Below are 22,895 nucleotides of genomic sequence, written 5' to 3'. Positions count from 1 at the left end.
TGATTCTAATGAGGAAATTTTAGTAACATTGTTTTTTCACATTTGGCTTAATAAAATGTCAATTCCACAAAGAACCCAGTGAAATGAGTATATGTGATTAGTAGTTTAATCGAATTATGTCATAATACTAGGACATGATTAGTAGTTTCCAGAGTGGTCAAATATAATTCAACTTTCAGAGCAATTAAAACTCGCAGAAACCCTGATTTTTGCTGATTTATACATACCTAGTGACAAATGACAAAATTGAAAAAACTACAGCTTAACCAAATCTCCATTGTGTGAAAACTTCATGAAATGTTTTGATAACCATTTTTGGGAAAGTGTCCACAGTGCTCATCAAGTTTGGTGAATGCTTGCTGCTAAATTAAGAGTTATGTACTATTTCTTTAACGTAAATTATATAATCATGTTTATACAATTTTTATCATAAGTCAAAATGTTTAAAATCCCAGAGAGCAACAATGTGGATAAGAACCAAACTGATTTCGAACTTTGAGGAATCTTGTTCACAGTTGAGGCTGTGAACAAGAATGATGTACCTTCATAAGCTAGCTACTGATATGTCAAAGAATGATGTACCTTCATAAGCTAGCTACTCCTATCGAATCATTTTCTCTTTTGCAAGTTGGCCCTGACATTCTGAGAAGTAGTCATAGGAGGTGCGTGAGATGTTAGCCTCACCATTGATGTGGGTTATGAATTTTTGGTGAGTCACCAAAGCAAGTATTCCAAGGTTTTCATGTTTGGTTTTATATTCTAAAATTCCATGCATACAACAGTCACTTAATAAAGGTTTGCTATATTGAACGAAAGTCAGGGGGATGTGTCTCCTACATAAGATTACAATAGCTACCTAATGCTGTGATTTGATGTACAAGTCAGTAGCTTTCATTGTGAAATACAGTGTATGCAAGATTTGAAGATAGAGGATAATTCATGTGAGGAACCTATGGTCTCAACACCAGGGGGCTGTATCAACCAAGTTTAAAACTAATTTTTTGGTTTTTTTTTTTTTGTCTTTTTCAGGCCACTCAATCCTCAGCATATAGAAGTTCCCAGGCTAGGGGTTGAATTGGAGCTACAGCTGCTGGCCTACACCACGGACACAGCAAAACCAGATCCTTAACCCACTGAGCGAGACGAGGATCAAACCCACCTCCTCAAGGATACTAGTCAGGTAGGTTCGTTACCACTAAGCCACAATGGGAACGCCTAAAACTACCTTTTAGACATCATTTGTATCTGAAAATACTATTTAGCCATCTTTTGCTCATAGATAAATAATTCTTTTTTTTTTTGTCTTTTTGTTGTTGTTATTGTTGTTGCTATTTCTTGGGCCGCTCCCGCTGCATATGGAGGTTCCCAGGCTAGGGGTCCAATTGGAGCTGTTGCCACTGGCCTACGCCAGAGCCACAGCAACGCGGGATCCGAGCCGCGTCTGCAACCTACACCACAGCTCACGGCAACGCCGGATCGTTAACCCACTGAGCAAGGGCAGGGACCGAACCAACAACCTCATGGTTCCTAGTCGGATTTGTTAACCACTGCGCCACGACGGGAACTCCAGATAAATAATTCTTTACTGATTTTATTGACTGCACAACTGGTTAGGCTTTTTTTTTTTTTTTTTTTGGCCACTCTTGAAGCATGTAAGTTCCCAGGCCAGGGGCAAACCTGAGCTGCAGCAGCAACCCAAGCTGCTGCAGTAACAATGTGGATCCTTAACCTGCTAAGCCACAAGGAACTCCAAACATATCTATTATTGAAATGATTAATTTTACATTTTCTACTATTGGGAAACATCCAAAGTTTTCCATTTTCCTGTATTTGCTGGAAAAGCTATCTGATTTGAAGACAAAATCATGACAATGAGCCTAGTGACATTTCAGATTCAAGGGTTCCTTCAAGAAATTCCTACTCAGCATGGCCAACAAATGACTGATATATTTGTGAATCATTATTACAATAATGAGTAGAACTGGCGCCAAATAAGATGAGTGAGTGCCTGAGTTCCCACTGTGGTGCGGTGGGTTAAGAATCTGATTGCAGCCCCTTGGGTCCCTGCGAAGATCAGCCTGGCCAGCGTAGTGATTTATGGGATCCAGCATTGCCACAGCTGTGGCATAGTTCACAGCTGTGGTTCAAATTCACTCCCTGGCCCAGGAACTTCCATATGCTGCAGGTGCAGCCATTATTAAAAAAAAAAAAAAATTCTTTTTTTTTTGGTCTTTTTGCTATTTCTTGGGGCACTCCCGTGGCATATAGAGGTTCCCAGGCTAGGGGTCTAATCAGAGCTGTAGCCACCGGCCTATGCCACAGCCACAGCCACAGCAACGCAGGATCCGAGCCACGTTTGCAACCTACACCACAGCTCACAGCAACGCCGGATCCTTAACCCACTGAGCAAGACCAGGGATTGAACCCGCAACCTCATTGTTTCTAGTTGGATTTGTTAACCACTGCGCCACGATGGGAACTCCAAAAAAACCCCAAAAAACAAACAAACAAAAAAATTCTTTGTGCTTCTTTGTATTTTTTGGTCACACTTCAGGCATGTGGAAGTTCCTGGGTCAGGGATAGAACCCACGCCATAGCAGTGACCCAAGCCGCTATAATGATGTGTGATCCTTAACCCACTGAGCCAGAAGGGAACCCCTCCTTGTGCTTCTTTATAAGCTATACTTCCCTCATCTCTGTCTCCTGGCAATCATTGATTTATTTTTTGCCCCTATAGATGAGATTACATTTTCCAGAATTTTATGTAAGTGGAACTGCTAATGTATTGCTGGTTAAAATGTTAGAATTTTCTTCTTTGCTTTGGCTGCTTCTGGTCAAATCATCCCCATACATGAGTTGTGCTGTGTTGAGGCAAGCCTCCATCTGAGGCCTGGCAGGCCCCCTGCAATCTGTGCTGCCCCTCACCCCCCAAAACCTTCTCTATATGCCACTTCCCTACCCCATTTTAGGTGACCTTTTCCTGTTTCTGAAAACCATGAAGGACCCAGGAGGGTTTATGTGATTCTTTTCCTGCAGCTCCCTGGTTGTGACCTTTAGTTTCTCTTCCTCTGAATGGATAACGAATGTCACAGGCCTGATCCTGATGGGCAGTTCTCCAGTTAGGATCCAACTATACATCCTATGCTCCTTGGCAGTCAGTGAGGGCAAGTGGAGATTCAGATCCTGCCCCATCTAAACTTCCCAGTTCCAGGCTGGCAGATCCTGTGTGTGTATGTGCACGTATAAGAGTATGTATGTGAGGGGGATGCATAAGGTTCTTGCTATGTAAAGTTGCAGACATATTTTCTATAAAGTTATAAATATGTTTTAGCATACCTATTTTTGAAAATCAAGCGCTCAGTTCTTCAAAAGTTTTTATTTTTACTGTGCAAAATAGAATCAATACAAAATAGTACTTACTCCAAAATTTCATCATTTCTGACTTCTCAGTCTTTATATAACATGACCAGAGGTCCATTTAAAAAAAAGCCACGTTCCTCTGATCTAAATAATTTCAAACTAATCCATATCTGAAATGTGTTTTATTTCATCTTTTATATCCTTAATCTCAGCTCGGACTGTTGTTAAGTTGGATATTTTCTCATTTAGGAAAGCAATTTCTTTCTCCCTTTGTAATAAGTCAGTAACCAATCTCCCAATGCGAAGTGTTAAGTCATTTACCAGTGGTTCTAATCGGGAAAAGTCCTTCTTTAGATTATGCACCTTTGGTTTTAGATCATTTGCAAAAGTCACTGTCTTTAGAACCTTAGCTCTGTCACTTTCTAAACTTAAAAACCTATCTGTGTGCTTGTTGAAATCACTCTGTAGCTCAGAAAGTATTCTCTTGACAGAGTTAATTCTTTGCGAATTTTCAGATGCTGTCTTTCGGAGCATTGCTGTTCGATCAATGCTACTTGAAAGAAGATCACCTATGTTTTTTACTGTATTTTTTTCTACTTTTTCTATTTTATTTTCTAGTTCTTGCACAGAATCTTTCAATGATGTTACATCAGTTACTAAACCTGAAATACGTCGTATATCTGTTTTTACAGTTGTAATCTTGAGGCCAACATCTTTTGCCATGGAAGTTGTACTTTGGTCTATTTTTGTAACATCTTGAGAAAGAGTTGTCAAATTGCTGTTCAATATATTCTGTTTTTCAGTGATCCTGTTGGACCAAGTTTTCACTTCATAAATTTCTTCCTGTAGACGCTTTAGATGAGTAAGTATTTGAAAAGACTTCAATTGTTCTATGATAGCTTCAGACTTCTGACACTGTAAGGAAATATAGTACCGGAATAATTAAATTGATTAAAAGCTTAAGATTTAAAATTCAACTTAAATTTTAGGTGTTATTTTTAACTATAATGCTAATTACAGCTCTACTTGAAAGCATCTGGTAAAAGATGTATTAATTGTATTGCTAATAAACAAGAAGGAAAACATTAAAGGAATTTTGTAAGATATTATTGGAAATGGCATTTTCCAGTGGTCTCATCAGTCCACTGTATTGTGATGAAATGAGCTACATGAGAGGCAGTGGTTTTTTTTTTTTTTTTTTTTTAGTTGCTGGAGAAGGGAAGAAGCCTCCTCTAGATGAGTTTTGGTAAATTTGGTGGGTCAGACAAAACAACATGATTTCTGAAACAGAAGTTTGTTTGTAGGTATAACAAGTGCTAGAATGAAGGGACTCTGTGTATATGCTTTATTGTCCTATTACTTTTATGAATAATTTTCTGGGGTATTGAACTAGTTCAACGAGTAATTCTGAAGTTCCTATATGTTGCCAGACATGTGAAGTGTGAGCAACATAAAGATGAGTACAGCTTGGTTCGCGGCTTCAACTCAGCTCAGTAGTTTATTAGAGACCATAGACATGGTAAAACAAAGCAACAAGCAGACCAATAAAAAACTCTAGGAATAAAAATCTCTAGGAAGTCCCTTGTGGCACAACAGGATCAGCGGCCTCTTGGGACCGCCGGGATCAACTGCTTCGATCCCCAGCCCAGCACAGAGGGTTAATGGTCTGTCAGGGCAGCCGAAAAAACAAAACAAAATGAAAACCCTCCAAGGTTCTAAAATTCCATGATTCCAAATACATTCCATCATTGTCAACTTTTGGATATTTTGATAGCATCTTCCTTCTCCATCATCCATTCATTGTATGCTGATGTCTCTAAATGGTTGTTTTGGTTTAACTTGGACAGATTAGCTGATGAACATTTTGAGACACAAGTGCCTGGCAACAGTTCAAATTGTTATTTTGTTATTGTTGGTATGTATATTTTTTTAGCTTTTTAGGGCTGCCCCCGAGGCATATGGAGGTTCCCAGGCTAGGGGGCCAATCGGAGCTGCCGGTGCTGGCCTACACCACAGCCACAGCAATGCCAGATCTGTGCTGCGTCTGCGACCTACACCACAGCTCATGGCAGCGCTGGATCCTTAACCCACTGAGCGAGGCCAGGGATTGAACACCCATTCTCATGGATACTAGTCAGGTTTGTTACTGCTGAGCCATGACGGGAACTCCTGTGTATGTGTTATATGTTTATATAGCGGTTTGGGGAAAGTTCAGTTACTCTGTTCTGAATATTTGAAATCTTATTGCATTGTGCCATCGATTGATAAAATTAAGAAGGAAAGGGGAAAATTAAGGTGCTGATTATAGTGATAAGATGGATAAGTCTCGTAAACAATACAAAATTGAAAATTAAACATATTCAAGGTCCATCCATGTTGTCACAAATAGCAGGATATCCTCCCTTCTCATGACTGAATAGAGCTCTAAACGTCAAAGTATCACGTTGTACATCTTAAATTTGAACATGTGAACATGTTATATGTCAAGATTATTTAATTAAAAAAAAAACAGGAATTGTCAGTTTTGACTATTAAGATTTAGAAGATTAAGCCTGTGGACTGTGTGCTAAACTATGAAGAAAAAAAAGTTAAAGAATAACTGTAGGAATTGCTGTTGTGGCTAGGAAGGTAATGGCCCTGTCTAATATCCATAAGGATGCTGGTTTGATCCCTGGCCTCACTCAGTGGGTTAAGGATCTTGTGTTGCTATGTAGGCTGGTAAACGCAGCTCTGATTCAACCCCTGGCCTGGAAATTTCCATATGTTGCAGGCGTGGCCCTAAAAATAAGTAAATAAAATACTAATAAATGCAAAATACATTGCCAAAGCCTGTGTCTAAACACAGAGATATATTGTGATTACATTGAAAAAAGAAATCCCATTTATAATGTGTAAGTCCATTGTTTGACTTTTGTGTATTTAACTTTCAGTTTGTTTTCTAGGAAAACACTGTTTTTCTTTTTAGGGCCACACCTGTGGCATATGGAAGTTCCCAGGCTAGGGACTGAATCAGAGTTGTGGCTGCCAGCCTAACCACAGCCACACTGGATCCTTAACACACTGAGTGGGGCCAGGGATCAAACTCACATCCTCATGGATACTAGTGAGGTTCTTAACCCACTGAGCCCCAATGAGAACTCCAGCACTGTTTTTAAAGTGGATATTGTCTATAGCTTTCTACTAATAATCAAAACCAGTTTGATTCAGCATTTACTGTGTTGGAGTTCCCATTGTGGCTTAGTGGGAATGAATTCGACTAGTATCTATGAGGCCGAGATTTTGATCCCTGGCCTTGCTCAGTGGGTCAAGAATCTGGTGTTGATATGGCTGTGGTTGCAGACCCTGCTTGGATCCTGAGTTGCTGTGGTGTAGGCTGGCAGCTGCAGCTCTGATTTGATCCCTGGCCTGGGAACTTCCATGTGCTTTGGATGTGGCCCTAAAAAGCAAAAAAAAAAAAAAAAAATTTTACTGTGTTGATATGTACTAATGTGATTAAGAACAGTCTGCTTTCACGGAGTGTGTAGCTTAGATTGGGAAGGAAAATGTCAAGAAACTGGTTACTTAAAATTCAGAAACAATAACGAATAAAAGGCAAATATGTAAGCTGAAAAACATTTTTTTGGGCTGCACCAGTCGCATATGGAAGTTCCTGGGCCATCGACCAAACTCACCCCTCTGCAGCAACCCAAGCTGCTGCAGTTGGATTCTTAATCCACTGCACCACAGGGGGAACACCTGTAAAACATTTTTACAAAATAAAATATGTGGAGTTCCCGTTGTGGCGCAGCGGAAATGAATCCGACTAGGAACCATGAGGTTGCAGATACGATCCCTGGCCTAGCTCAGTGGGTTAAGGATCTGACGTTGTTATGAGCTGTGGTGTAGGTTGAAAATGCGGCTTGGATTTGGTGTTGCTGTGGCTGTGGTATAGGCCGGCAGTTGTAGCTCCAATTGGACCTCTAGCCTGGGAAACTCCATATGCCACAGATGTGGCCCTAAAAAGCAAAAAACAAACAAACAAACAAAATATGCAGTTGAAAGACATCACGTTTTTTCTAAAATAATTTTTTCAATTGTATGCTTTTTATGAATCTTTCCTAAATTGCATTTGTCTCAGGTAAACTATCGTGATTATTTTGATAACGTTAACCTAGTTTTATTTAATGCCAATAAATATTTAATATGCTTGGAGTATTATTTTTACAGGAGCTTAAGAACAGTTACATAGCTTTAAAGAAATGACAAGATGAGATGAGGCAGTAAAACCGTTAATTCAAAGCAGCAATACACCCCTCTTGCTCCATTATGTATATTTAGTTCCAAATTACATTTTACGATTTTTATTTTATTTTTTACTTTTTAGGGCCGCACCCACGGCGTGTGGAAGTTCCCAGGTTAGGGGTCAAATCGGAGCTAGAGCTGCCTGCTGATGCCACAGCAACAGCAACACCAGCTCCAAGCCTCATATGTGACCTACACAACGCCAGAGCCTTAATCCACTGAGCGAAGCCAGGGATCGAATCCTCAACCTCATGGATAGTAGATGGATGCCCTTCTGCTGCGCCATAATGGGAACTCCCAGCATTTTGATTTGTATTAAATTAATAGTTCATAACTGAACTAAAACAGATGCTGGGTGAATCTACAGAGCTTTTGCCAACTTTGTAAGTATGAGGTAAGTCTACAGAGAAATTTTTTTTTTTAAATGTTTGGTGAATTCACATTGTTTTATAATATGTCATTTTATAATGGCATCTTAATCTTTGATCAATATCATACAAAGATCTACAATTAGATTGAAATTAATGCCATTAACTTTATATCTTACAAGTTTAGTTTTTAAAAATATTTTTTATTAAAGTATAGCTGATGGAGTTCCCGTCGTGGCTCAGTGGTTACCGAATCGACTAGGAACCATGAGGTTTCGGGTTCAATCTCTGGCCTTGCTCAGTGGGTTAAGGATCCGGTGTTGCCGTGAGCTGTGGTGTGTAGGTCGCAGACACGGTTCGGATCCCGCGTTGCTGCGGCTCTGGCGTAGGCTGGCGGCTACAGCTCCAATTCGACCCCTAGCCTGGGAACCTCCATATGCCGCAGGAGCGGCCCAAGAAATGGCAAAAAGACAAAAAAAAAAAAGTGTAGTTAATTTACAATGCTGTGGCAATTTCTTCTGTACAGCAAAGTGACCCAGTCATATATGTATACAAATTTTTTCTTATATTATCTTCTATCGTGGTCTATCCTGAGAAAGTGGATATAGTTCCTTGTGCTATACAGTAGGACCTCATTGCTTATCCATTTTAAATGTAACAAATTTATTTTTCTATCAAGCTAGACAGGCTAAGACAGCAACATTTTTCATTATAAAATATAAAAATACACTTAGTCAATAGTTTCTAATCATTAGGCAAAAAAATTTTTTCTTTTTAGGGCTGCGCCTGCAGCATTTGAAAGTTCCAGGGCTAGGGGTCAAGTTGGAGCTACGCTCCCAGCCTACACCACAGCCACAGCAACACCAGATCCAAGCTGCATCTGTAGCCTATGCTGCAGCTTGCAGCAGCACTGGATCCTTAACCCACTGAGCGAGGCCAGGGATTGAAACTGCATCCTCATGGACACTGTGTCAGATTCTTAATCCACTGAGCTGTAATGGGAACCCCACCATTAGGCAAAATTTAAGGAAATATTACTACAAATATACTTTAAAATTTTACATTGAAAAGTTAAAACATTTAAATGTCTGCTTTGTAAAAGTGACTTACATGTGCTAATTAAAAAAGGACACGGTACTCTATCAGAAATTGATGTACAATTTATTATTGATCACAAAGATACAAAAATATGTTTTAGAATATGGTAATCTTCCTTAAAGGAAAGACTAACAATGCAATTTAATATTTGATAACATGGGTGTTTTTGAAATTTCAAGTATCTGTGTTAGATGAATTTAAGAAACAGAGGAAGACAATCAGGTACATCTAAATCTAATATCACTTTTTTATAGGAAAACCCCTGAATAAAAGAATATATACATGTGTACATATACACAACATTTTCTCATGAATACTCATGGAAGGGCAGTTTTTGTTTCTCTTGTAACTGTCACTATGAGAGCACAAGGGCCACTTTTTTTCTATTTAGTTTCTGTAACCATTACTGTGGTATATACCGTAGTTAATAATGTATCAAATCTGGTGATAGGCCAAAAAAAAAAGTGAAGAGTACAAGAGATCACCTCTGCCCTGGCAGGAAGGAGGCTGAAATAAAGTTCCAGCTAACTTAATAATCTATTAGCATGAAAATAAAAGCAAAGAAATATGTTTGTCAGTGCACACAGACAAGAACTTAGACATTCAGAAGGATTTAATGTTAAGATTTCAGAAATTAATGATATGCCCCTTAATAATAGCACTCTTTCAGTCTCACCTTTATGACCCAGGGCTGTCTACCATAGGCCTGCCTAATTCCCAAAATGTACACATTTACATAATAAAACCACCTGATCACAACTATCTTTTGTAACTGACTGCTTTCAAGTTCTCTGTTTTTAATTTCACTGAAACTGCATTATGTAACTGGGACTATAGTTGGTTACAGCAAGAAAAACAAATAAGAACAGTACTTCCATATGCAGTTAAGTCAGTTTTCAAATATCAACCTTGGACCCTCTTGATGTATCAGCTTACCAATAAAAGTCTTTTTTTTTTTGCCTTTTAGGGCTGCACTCGAGACATATGGAAGTTCCCAGGCTAGGGGTGGAAACCGAGATGTAACCACTGGTCTACACTGCAGCCATAGCAACGCCAGACCCAAGCCGCAACTGTGTCTTACACTATAGCTCATGGCAACACTGGATCCTTAACCCACTGAGCGAGGCCAGGGATCAAACCCGCATCCTCATGGATACTAGTCAGGTTTGTTTCTGCTGCACCACAACAGGAACTCCAACCAGTAAGTCTTATGTTCTCCCCCAAACCTGCATGTTTCTGATTATCATTTTTGCAAAAATCTGGCTAGACTTCCCCTTAATCTCCTCTTGATATGTCTATGTCTTAATCCTTGTGACTCTATTATACAATTTTTGTAAAATAAAATAACTGGGTAAAACAAATTTGGTTGGGTAATTAGTTTGGGGGCTCCTTAAAATAATGACATACTGTTAATGACCATGATTACCACATCATTTCTCATTATGCTTCTTTCTCCTCTTTAAAATAGGCCACATTATTGGTGTACTTTTAAGTAGAATAATGTATCTAGAGATCATGTACATAGCAAACTCGAGTCTGTAACACAGTTAGAACCAAAAAATAAAAAAAAAATCCTAGGTATGCAAAGATATTCCCAAAGTCCATACTTAAAGGATACACACATAATTCACAGGGAAAAGCTTCCAAAAGAATGTGTTTACTTATGATGGAGCCTGATAATGTGAGAAAAAGGAAGGTATATGTGTGACAGGGTTACTTGCTGTACAGTAGAAAATTGACAGAACACGGTAAACCAGATTAAAAAAAAAAGACTGTTTACTCTTCTAAAAAATTTCTTTCTTTATTTTTTTTTTGTCTTTTTTTTGCTATTTCTTGGGCCGCTCCCGTGGCATATGGAGGTTTCCAGGCTAGGGGTTGAATCGGAGCTGTAGCCATCGGCCTACACCAGAGCCACAGCAACGCGGGATCCGAGCCGTGTCTGCAAGCTACACCACAGCTCACGGCAACGCCGGATCGTTAACCCACTGAGCAAGGGCAGGGACCGAACCCTCAACCTCATGGTTCCTAGTCGATTCGTTAACCACTGCGCCACGACGGGAACTCCCCTAAAAAATTTCTTACAAGCATCGATAATAGTTTAGAATCCTAACAAAAAGTAAAAAGTTTCCCAGCCTCCATGGTTTTCAAAAAGTGCATGTTACTTCATAGCAAAGCGCCCCAGGCTCTCCTTCATGTAAGTTATCTTTTATTTTAGGTGAAATTTCTGTGAACTTGGATTCTTAGCCTGCAGTAAATTGCAAAGGAGATGAAGAACACGCTGAGGCAAACACAACACTGGTCAGCCTGACATTAAGATCAGGTCAGTGAGTCACTTTTTCAGGTGGCAGAAGAGGTATAAGAAATAGACATAGATTTGAAAAATAGCAACTGGTGTCATTTAGTGAGGAGGTAAACACCCCTCAATAACCCCTAGAGATACTCATATCTTTCAGTTCAATGTAATAGGTGAAATTCATGACATCTATTATATATTAGAAAACATGAAAAATACTAAGTTACTGCCTTAAAAGGTAAAGAAATATATCTTTTACAAATATTTCTATTTAAAATGGTTAAGATGAAAAGTTTTATTGCTTAAAAACAACTTCTACTCTCTGGATAATCCTTTTGAGTGGACATCTCACTTATTTTCCAATAATGTAGGATAAAGTGAGGCATATCACAATAGCACAAAAACAGGGAACTAATCAGTCCCTGTATAATAATGTGGTTCATCAGAATAAATGTAGTGCATTTAAAAATCACTATCCATTCCTTTATTTTCTAGATTATACTCTGCTGGAGTTCCCTTTTCTCTTGTACTTGAATATACTATAAAATCATGAACTTTTTCTTTTAGAACATCCAGTTCATTCTGCATCTTTAATATGCTATTATCATACTGAATTCCTTCAAGGATTTTCTGCATCTCCATTATTTCAGACACTGCTTTCAGCATATCATCTTCCATATTAAACATCTGAAGGGTCAAATCTTCCATTTTCTTTTCTGTCCCTATCAGATCCTGAGAGACCCTGAGAACAGAGCGAATAGCACTTTCAATTGTGGGCAAATGCGTCTTGCATTCTTCGACTTTGGGTGCGTAACTGGAAAGTTTATTGGTCAGGTCTTCATCTCTGGCAAAGAGAGCATGCTGTTCCTCTTCTAACTTTTCAACTGCCTTTGTGTCGGAGCCAAGCTGCTCCTCTACTCGCAGAAGATCCTCTTCTTCTTGTCTTTTTACTGTTCTGATATTTCTTAGCGTGCTGTCCTCCAAATCTTTTAGCCTTTCAGTGAGCAATTTTATTTCTTGTTCAGCTGAGTTTATTTGGACAGTGACTTGAGAGTGTATATGTTTTGATTCTGATTTGAAAATATCTGTATTAACATTCATTTCTTCTAGGCTTTTCTTCCAGAAGTCTGTAACATTCTGGAATTTCTCACTAAGGCTTTGCATCTTTTGAGCAAGCATCTCTTCGCTATTTTGAATGTCATGAATGATACTTTGGAGGCTGGATACTTCCTGCTCAAACTGGGTCACCAAAGACATAGATGATGTAGCTTCCTGCAGGATACTTTCAGTAGACTCAAGCTGCATTTATAACACAAAACAATTCCCAAGGCTACTTAATAACTTTTATATTAGGGAAACACGCTTTAATACTTACTTGCCAAGTTCACATTCTGAAGATGTCTAAAATATCCAAATAAGATCCATATTGACAAAAACAATTATTATTTATTTAATAAATTTTAGAACCATATTTTATTTTATTTTTTTTTAGGGCCACACCCACAGCATATGGAGATGCCCAGGCTAGGGGTCTAATAGGAGCTGCAGTTGCCGGCCTATGCCACAGCCACAGTAACACCAGATCAGAGCTGCATCTGTGACCTACACCACAGCCCATGGCAACGCTGGATCCTTAATCCTCTGAGCGAGGCCAGGATGGTTACTAGTTGGGTTCAATACTGCTGAGCCACGACTGGAACTTCTCCTGGAATTTTTTCTATCATTATGTTTCCTCTGATTAGAGGGCCCCTGATAATACAACTGGACTCCCAACTTGAGCCCTAGGTCAAAATACCAACTCTTGCAGTGCCTTCCAGAGGCCCCTGAGCTCACCCTCCATGGAATCCATTGGCAAGCGTGAGGGATGCATCATTTTCATCCATTGTTTTTGTCTTCTGGGCGGTTATATGTTCATCAGGAACTCTGACCCTTTATTTCATTTCTATTTTTGTAACATCCTTACTCACCCTGGTGCCAAGCACAAGTCCTTGTCTACCTTATGACATAAAGGCTTAGTGGATGAATAAATGAACAAACCATGTTTCCCAATGGTAGTTCTGTCTCTGGTAGCCAGTCAAGGCCCACATGATGCTTTATTGTTTGCAGCTGACCTTCTACTAAGCCCTGTGGTAGTTAAAACTTTTTTGTCTGTCACATATCTAAGAATCATAGTAATGATGCATTTGCATTTGCAGCTTGAAGAAACACAACATAGACATGGATTTTAATTTTTATTTGGCTACCAAAACCAATATTTATTTTAGGTTAGTCATTCTTTTTTTTTTTTAGGGTTGCACTCCCAGCATATGGAGGTTCCCAGGCTAGGGGTCCAATCAGAGCTGTAGCTGCTGGCCTACACCACAGCCACCATAATGCTGGATCCGATCCACGTATGCAAACTACACCACAGCTCAAGGCAACGCTGGATCCTTAACCCATTGAGGGAGGCCAGGGATCAAACCCACAACCTCATGGTTCCTAGTTGGATTCATTTTCACTGTGCCACAACAGGAACTCCCAGGCTAGTCATATATATATATATATTTTTTTATTATATATATATTTACTAAGTGCAAAGTAAAGGAAAAAAAACTGATGAATCTTTGCCTGAGTACTAATTGTATACTTAAAAATCAGCCACATTTTCAGTGCTCTAGACACTTGATATTTAAATAGAAAATTGAGGTCACATCAATATGATCATATTAGTCTTTTTAAACAATAACATGTTATATATTAAAACAAATTCTTGTCCTTTTAAAATGTAATCTAAGAGTAAATTGGACTGAAGAGAGAATGTGAAGACCAGCCAGAGTTAAAGTAGTAATGGCCTAAAAGGCAGGAAAAAAGAATATGTAAACTGGGATTGAAGGATGGTGGTGGGAAAGAAAAATGGCAAAATATACCCAAATAAGCCAATTAATAATTACCTTTTCTGAAATTAAACTGATTCTACTTTGAAGCCCTCGGAATTCATTGGTTTCCATTTTCAGTAACTGGTATTGGTTTTCCACCTCTGCAAACTTTTCTGACTGCCGAAATACAAACCTAGAAAAGGGAAAACAAAAATCACTACTTTCTAACTCATATCCATTTTACTATGAATTTTAAAGCAGTATTTTAAGCCCACTTCTGGTAAGGACAACAAAATTCTGGTATAGGTATTGGCAGCTTTTATTAGTTTATTTCAACAAACTTTGAGAGAGCTCACTATGGAGTCAGGTACTGGTTTAACACTATTAGTCATGCAAAGAAGACTGAAACTTGCCCCTGCTGAAGTTCATAGCTCAGTGGGTCAGATGAGGTACAATAGAAGCATGCACAAAAAACACTTTGAAGAAAGAAATAATGAATTATTTGGAACAAGATGGGATTTCTACTATTTTTTTTTCAAGGCCATATCTAGAAAACAAGTTTTTACACTGAGATGTAGTAGAAGCAAGAGTTATTTATATTTTAAAAATCATTTTTAAATTAAAATGTAGAAGTGAAAAAAGCAGTGGAGTAGAAGGAAAAGAGGTTGGATGATTAGAAGTTGCAAAATAATTGAAGAGTTAAAACTGAAAACAATCGTTTGTTCAAGTGACAGTAGAACACATATTCACAGTTCAAGGGGTATGACATGTATGATTTATTATACTCAAAAACACGAGCCATGTAGGTGTACCTTACATGCCATTCTAAAATTGGGTTGTATTCTTCTGGTAAATAGTAAAAGGTAGAAGCATAAAAATTATCCCAATCTTTTTTCTTTTTTTTTTGTCTTTTTTTTGTTGTTGTTGCTATTTCTTGGGCCGCTCCTGCGGCACATGGAGGTTCCCAGGCTAGGGGTTGAATCGGAGCTGTAGCCACTGGCCTACGCCAGAGCCACAGCAACGCGGGATGCGAGCCGTGTCTGCAACCTACACCACAGCTCACGGCAATGCCGGATCGTTAACCCACTGAGCAAGGGCAGGGACCGAACCCGCAACCTCATGGTTCCTAGTCGGATTCGTTAACCACTGCGCCACGACGGGAACTCCTTTTTTCTTTTTGTTGTTGTTGTTGTTCTTTTTTTTCTTTTTAGGGCCGTATCTGCAGCATATGGAGGTTCCCAGGCTCGGGGTCCAGTCGAAACCATAGCTGCTGGCCTATGCCACAGTCACAGCAATGCCAGATCCGAGCTGCTCTGTGACCTACACCACAGCTCATGACAACACCAGATCCTTAACCCACTGAGCAAGGCCAGGGATGGAACCGCAACCTCATGGATGCTAGTCAGATTCGTTACCCACTGAGCCATGATGGGAAATCCAAGTTATCCCAGTCTTAAAAACGATAAATGGACTTTTGTCTATGTAGGACTTAAATGAGCAAACACAGAAAAAAATGCTTTGGATCTAGTACCATTTTGATTAATCTATTTTGACTCAATTCTTTGGGTTCAGAAAAAGCAGCAGCTGAAATTCTTTGTGAGTCATCACAAAGAATTATTGAGTCATCAAAAAGCAGTGGAGCAAAAACCATGTGAAGCAAGTGCCTAGATCAGAGCACACAGAGCAGTGGTTCAAAAACTTCACTGCATATTGAAATCACCTGACAGCTTTACAACAGCGTGACACCTGGGTCTCACCACAGACATTCTGATTTAATTGGTTTGAGATGTGATTTAGATGTTGTAAATTAAAAAAATCTCCCAGCCAACCTGAGAACCACGAGTTAAACTGACACTGTTTTCTAAAAATAACTTCTAGTTGTTCTCCCGTGGCTCAGCGGGCTGAAGATCTGGCATTGTCATTGCAGCAGTTCTAGTTGCTGCTGTGGCCGGAGTTTGATCCCTGGCTGGGGAACTTCCTCATGTGGTGGGTGTGGCCAAAAAAGAAAAAAAGAAAAAATAGACTTTCATTGAAAGACAAACATTTAAAGATCCTAAAACTCAATGGAGAGGTGAAAGGCTCCTGACTTCTGTGAATTTTGGGAAAGGTAGTGATGTTTAAAACATAAATATCATCATTAACTTCTTATAAAACTTCAAAAATATGGATTTTTTTGTGCATTTTAAACAAATGTTTACAGTGCTGGATGAAATAAATTTCTTTCGATGATAGCTAATATTTATCCTATAAGAGAACAGTGAATTAGGTAAACCCCAGTTACATAATTAGTACACATTGACTTCTCCTGTGGGTTAATACGAACTTGTAAACAACTTCTGGTTATTAGAAAACATTACTATTCCAATTTCATAGAAGGATGTGTAGATTTAATTTTTTTATATATATAGAAAGAGAGGTTTAAGACATTGAATCATGCTATGAAGGCTGGCAAACCCGAAATTTTCAGGGTGGACAGGCAGGCTGGACACCAGGATAGAGCCAATGCTATAGTGAAAATCAACAGGCAATCAAGCTAAAGACATAGGGAAGAACCAGTGCTGCAGTTCAAGTCCAAAGGCCAACTGCTGGCAGAATTCCATCTTGCTTGGGAGAGGTCGTCTTTATGATAATGGTTTTCTAGCATAACCATTATCTGTCCTGGGACCTTCAGCTGATTGCATGAGACCTGATGTCTGGACTTACTGAGGTTCAGGCTCTTCATGCCTCCACGCAGAAGGAATTCAGCAAGAGACAAACTGATAAGCAAGAAATAGATTTAATAAGATAGGATGCTTGTGAGAGATGCAACTGGGCAGGCACAGAGGCTCTGCCAATTTTTTTTTTTTTTTTGAGAATTATATTTTATTTGGGGCATTATTGAGACCTTAAGCCCGGGAGATAGCTCCGAGGGACTGTCTGAAGAGGTAAGGGAGGAGCCAGGATATACAAGGGTTTTGGTAAATAAAAAGGTAGTTGAACATCAAAATATTCCTGCTAATTAGAGAAGAATCAGACATCTCAGGTTAATAGATTTAGTGCATTTCTATGCATGGGAAGACACAAGAGTCTCAGGCTTAATGAAATTATTCCTTTGATATGTGCCTTAATTACCCAGCGCCAGTATCCTGTTGTTCTCCATCCTAAATCCCCTGACGGTACATCATTGTGGGCAGACTTAATTTTTTTTTGATTGGCTCTTTCATTCTCGGCTTTTAAGAGACTAGCAGAAAGAAATGAAGGAGAGAGATTACTCTAAAGAAGTAAGTCTAATTTCAGGAACCAGTTTGATCATCCATCACTCCAAAGTTTTCTCATGGATTTATTCTATAGATCAGTGTGTTCATTTATAATAAACTTGTGATTATAAAGAGGCTTTTTGTGAAGGTTGAGCCACTAAAATTCACTATAGGACTTTACTAAATATTTTTAATTGTGTTTATCTCTGCACTTCTCTTCAAAATCCAAATAGGAAAAGCTTGAAGAAAACTGTATCATGTTAGTGGAAATATCATTGCTAATGATAATCTGTAGGTTTTGTTCATGGTTAGCTTTTCACCAAAATAAAAAGATTCACCATTCCTACACATGAATAGTGCATATAAGAGAAAATAAGTATAAATTTAGTGCTGGTAATGAAAATAATAAACAGTGGTATGTATGGTGCTGAGTTAAAATGCATTTGCTTTATTTTCACTTAGACACACCAGACACAATTCTAAGAGCTTTATTAACTCATTTAAAATTAAGGAAGAGAATGATTTTCTTTTTTTCTGTCTTTTTAGGGCTGCACCTATGGCATATGGAAGTTTCCAGGCTAGGGCTTGAATCGGATCTGCAGATGCCAGCCTACACTACAGACACAGCCACACCAGATCAGAGCTGCACAACCTGCGGCAACACTGGATTCTTAACCCACTGAGCAAGGCCAGGGATTGAACCCGCATTCTCATGGATAATGGTCAGGTCCTTAACCCACAGAGCCACAACAGGAACTCCAAGGATAATTTTCTAGAAGCTAAAAATGAGAAGCTTGTTTCAATTCTGAAACACTTTTTTTTTTTTTTCTTGGCCATGCTGAAAGCATGCAGAAGGTCCCAAGCCAGGGACTGAACCTGAGCCACAGCAGTGACAGTGTGGATCCTTAACCATTCGGCCACCAGGGAACTCCCAGAAAACACTAATTTTTGAAACTGGGATCCAGATTAGTGCCCGAGCTGCTTTGCTTCCTTTTTATGAGCCAATAGCATTTTCTAACAGCAGTTCAAGGCCTCCTTACTCCCCACCTTCCCTCGTTTAGATGAGACAACAATCAGGGCTATAGATTCTAGAAGAAGAAAAGGATTATAAGCAATTCCGGATTAGAGATTTCTACTTCTAGGGTCTTGGCCTCTTTTTGGATTAATATCAAAGGCAGGTAGCATATCACACTGGTTGAGCAGATGGGCAACTTTGGCTCTAACATTTACCAGCTGTACAATCACCTTTGGCAAGTTATCTTTTTGGTAGTTTCCTCTTCTGCAAAGTTGGGATACTACTACTGAGTCCATAATGTGTTTTAGATTAAATAGGTTCATATTTATAAAGCTCTTACAGTGCCTAGAACGTAAAACATCAACTATTCTCTTAAGTACTTTGCACTTTTTCTTTTTTTTCTCTGTCTCTTTAGAGACGCACCTGCACCATATGGACCCCAGGCTAGGGGTCTAATTGGAGCTGCAGCTGCCAGCCTATGCCACAGCCACAGCAGCGCCAGATCCAAGCTGTGTCTGCAACCTACATCACAGCTCACGGCAATGTTGGATCTTTAATGCACTGGGTAGGGCCAGGGATCGAATGTGCATCTTCATGGACTCTAGTCAGGTTTGTAAGCCGCTGAGCCACAGTGGGAACTCCTGCACTCTTGTAAACTGCTTTCTGCAGTTGATTTTCCCATCCCTCTGACAAACCTAGACTTGTGGATCAGGACTCCATTCTACTTGCACTTGCTAGAAGCCCCAGGCCTGTCCCACTTTGAATCAGTGTTGGGTTTATGGCAAAGGATAGAAGGAATGGACGAGACCCACAAACAGGAAGAGAAGCACTCTCTCAACCTGTTCTGGGCCTCTTTCCACTACCAGAGGTAAAGATCTTGAAGGTATGGAGGTAGAAGAAAGGAACCAACCCAGATTAATTTGACTACCTTAATGCAGGCCTTACAAACTGACTGTTAATAATCCATTGCAATTTACAGAGACCTCATACAGATTCAGGGCCCTGTAGCAATAAATTGTGTACTTCCTTGGAGTATTGCCTCTGCATAGGTCCTCTAGGAATCTTCCACGGCAGAAAACTGATTGAGAACTTATATATATATATATATATATATATAGGCTCTGTTTCAACTTCACAATGAGAAAGAGGCAAACCAAAGGAAGCTATTATTATGAACTTTCTGCAAGAAAGGGAGCTCCAGGGCCACTGCTAGGGTCAGAGCACATTTAGCCATATTTCTCATACTGCAACTTCATTTTCAGCATACTACTGAAAGTTCAGTAATCTACTGATCATATTCCATTTTGCATTTTAAAGGATAACTCTTAGATAACTCCACTAACAACAAAAAATGTTGAAAAAATGGGCTTAGCTAAGATTTTGCTGGATAAATGACTCATAGAAAGCTGTGTTAGACGATAGAGGGGGAAAAAAAAAACCTGAGGCGTTCCTGCTGTGGTGCAGTGGCTCAGGTCACTGTGGAGGCTCGGGTTTGATACCTGGCCCAGCAGTGGGTTAAAGGCTGCAGCTGTGGCTCAGATTCAATCCTTTGCCCTGGGAACTTTCATATGCTGTGGGTGTGGCCATAAAAAACCACAACACTCACCTCCAACTCCCCACCCCCTGCCAAACCCTGAATTACCTGATGGTTAAAGAGTTTTGACTTCTGATACATAATTATCTCATATGAATATGCATCTTTGGGTAATTAGTAAGAATTAACACATTCAGTAACTAAAACCAGTTTTATTAGGTTCCAGAAAGAAGCAACATACATATTTTAGCTTACTGAGTTCTAGTACTGAATAGCTTTCCCAGCACAAAAAGGGTTCTTGATTTTTTATGCATTTTAAGACATAAAAGCAGTTTATTTAAAACAGTACATTTTGTACATTTATTCTTTTAAGATCAAAATATTCCATAAACAAAATGCTATATTAGTAAAATAACAATTTATCTTTTTTTGAAGAGAACATTTAATAATCATCATTTCACTTATTTTGTCTTTTTAGGGCCAAACCCGTGGCATATAGAATTCCCAGGTTAGGGGTTGAATCCCAGCTGTACCTGCTGGTCTACACCACAGCCACAGCAATGTGCCATCCGAGTCACATCTGCAGCCTACACCACAGCTCACAGCAATGAAGGATCCTTAACCCACTGAGCAAGGCCAGTGATGGAACCCTCATGGATACTAGTTGGGTTTGTTACTGCTGAGCAGACCAGGACTCCTAACATTTCACTTTATTGTAACAAATCTTTATTGACTTTTACTCAGGATGAATCATCAGTAAAGTATACGTCAAAATTTACTAGCATCAAAACTGTTCTAGATGAGGAGTTCCCATTGTGGTGCATTGGAAATCAATCCGACTGGGAACTATGAGATTGTGGGTTCGATCCCTGGTCTCTCTCAGTGGGTTAAGGATCCGGTGTTGCTGTGAGCTGTGGTGTAGTTTGCAGATGTGGCTCAGATCCAGTGTTGCTGTGGCTGTGGTATAAGCCGGCAGCTGCAGCTCCAATATAACCCCTAGCCTGGGAACCTCCATATGCCACGGGTGCAGCCCTAAAAAGCAAAAAAAAGTTCTGGATGAGAGAACATCTGGGGTCTTTTCTAGAATCCAATTACTCTTGAAGATGAATATCTTCTAAATACTTCAAGAATTGGTGAAAAATGGAGGGAAACCCTTTTCTTGTTATTAAAATGAAATAGGTTGGAGTTCCCGTCATGGCTCAGTGGTTAACGAATCTGACTAGGAACCATGAGGTTTCGGGTTCGATCCCTGGCCTCACTCAGTGGGTTAAGGATCCGGCGTTGCCGTGAGCTGTGGTGTAGGTTACAGACTCGGCTTGGATCCCGCGTTGCTGTGGTTCTGGTGTAGGCCGGCGGCTACAGCTCTGATTAGACCCCTAGCCTGGGAACCTCCATATGCCGCGGGGAGCGGCCCAAGAAATGGCAAAAACAAAACAAAACAAAAAAATAGTTTAGTCAATGAATGTCATTAAGGAAAATAAAATTAATAAGTTAGCCTTAAGGTTATTTTTTTTCTTTTCTTCTTCTTCTTTTTTTTTTTTTTTTGGCAGAGCCGGTGGGCATGCAGAAATTCCCAGGCCAGGGATGGAACACACTACAGCAGTGAGAATGCTGGATCCTTAACCCGCTGTGGCACGAGGGGAACTCCTAGGGTTATTTCTTAATAGTCATTTTTCCTATGACATCAATATATCGCTATTTGCTTGTTTTAAAAACTATAAATATTTAGTTTTAGGTAAACACAAGTGATATACTTTTTGTAGCTTTCCAATACTTAAAATTCAATCTGTAATTTAGGAATAGACTTTGAATGCATGCACATTGATCAAATATGAGCAATTCTCCAAATTTTGATATTATCATGAACATTTGTTGCTTTAAGATCATAATGAAGTTTTTTAAGGTTGCAAAAGTTGCCGTTAGGGATTTATGGAATGGGGCAAATTTGCCCCAAAGAAGCTTCCGTCCAATAGCAGACGCTTAAAGTTTGGCAGAATCTTCCTTTCTTAATGGTTGATTCGTTCCCAAATCTTAGCCTCCAGTTGGGCAATCGGGGGACACGCAAGTGATAAAAAGGAAAAACGAGTTACAAGAAACAAGCGAAAGGTAGAATAAATTTGAGCCACCCTTTCCTGGGATGAGAAATAGAAGCGGAAAGTCAGGGGGTTAGAGCTTAGTGGGATGCAGCCGGGTGGGACCGGGGCAGAGGCGAGACCCGGAGAAGACAGGGCGACGAAGGGAGGCCGGACACGGCTGGGCGGCCTCGGCCCACTTACCAGGCCAGGCCCAGGCACGTCCCCAGCGACAGCAAGCTAACGCCGGTCCGGGGGTCCGCCCAGCCCCCGCCTCCACTGCCCCGAGCATCGGGGCTCTTCCCGGCCTCGCTCCTCTTCCCAGGCTCCGCGGGGGCTCCCCTGGGCCCCGACTTCTTCCGGCTCTTCACCTCGGACATGTCTGGAGGTCTTGAGGACAGCAGACCCGGGGCTGCCTCTTACGCCTGGGGTAGCGGGACGTGGCGGCCTCAGCCTCGGTTGGAAGGCTCTGCAGTGACCGCGCCCCCTTTCAGACTTGGCACCGCCCAGAAGCCAGCCCCCTCCCTCTCCCGGTCATCCCCGCGGTTCCACTGCGACTCCTATCCACCTGCCTTTCTAGTTCCTCCAGGTGAGGCAGGCGGCGACCCTACTCCCCCAGTTCTTCTGCCTTAGGGCTGCAACCCCTGCGGACACCTTAGCTCCTGGGTGCGTGCGGGCCTCCGGGACGCGAGGTGGGGTGGTGGGCAGCGCGCGCCACGTTGAGCGCGCCGCCTCGGGCCTCCCTTTTTTGGAGCGCGGCGCGCCCCTGTGGCGGAGCCCCGC

The 22,895-nt window shown here is 40.3% G+C and overlaps 1 protein-coding gene across 2 annotated transcripts; it reads right to left on the bottom strand.

The window, feature by feature from the left end:
* Positions 1-3,322: 3,322 nt before the first annotated feature.
* Positions 3,323-22,891, bottom strand: IKBIP (IKBKB interacting protein). 2 transcript variants are annotated; one of them, XM_047788222.1, is made up of 3 exons: positions 22,317-22,886; positions 14,331-14,448; positions 3,323-4,275 (listed from the first exon to the last, which is right to left on the bottom strand). In XM_047788222.1, exons 1-3 carry the CDS (start codon positions 22,490-22,492, stop codon positions 3,520-3,522), a joined length of 1,050 nt encoding a protein of 349 aa, XP_047644178.1. In that variant the 5' UTR covers positions 22,493-22,886; the 3' UTR covers positions 3,323-3,519. The 2 variants fall into 2 exon arrangements, with proteins under 2 accessions (XP_047644178.1, XP_047644176.1); XM_047788220.1 differs by lacking the exon at positions 3,323-4,275 and adding an exon at positions 11,665-12,699 and having other exon boundaries at positions 22,317-22,891.
* Positions 22,892-22,895: the final 4 nt, after the last annotated feature.

Source organism: Phacochoerus africanus, chromosome 7 (assembly GCF_016906955.1).
Source record: "Phacochoerus africanus isolate WHEZ1 chromosome 7, ROS_Pafr_v1, whole genome shotgun sequence".
In the NCBI taxonomy this organism is placed as follows: domain Eukaryota; kingdom Metazoa; phylum Chordata; class Mammalia; order Artiodactyla; family Suidae; genus Phacochoerus; species Phacochoerus africanus.
This window is presented reverse-complemented; position numbering and strand designations above follow the sequence as displayed.

What these genes read in the sequence shown, in the direction of transcription:
- IKBIP (XM_047788220.1), bottom strand. Translation starts at nt 22,492, where the DNA reads ATGTCCGAGGTGAAGAGCCGGAAGAAGTCGGGGCCCAGGGGAGCCCCC. An exon ending in ACGTGCCTGGGCCTGGCCTG is followed by an intron (nt 14,449 to 22,316) that starts GTAAGTGGGCCG and finishes TCCCTTTTCTAG; the next exon opens with GTTTGTATTTCGGCAGTCAG. An exon ending in TCAGTTTAATTTCAGAAAAG is followed by an intron (nt 12,700 to 14,330) that starts GTAATTATTAAT and finishes TTATAAATGCAG; the next exon opens with CTTGAGTCTACTGAAAGTAT.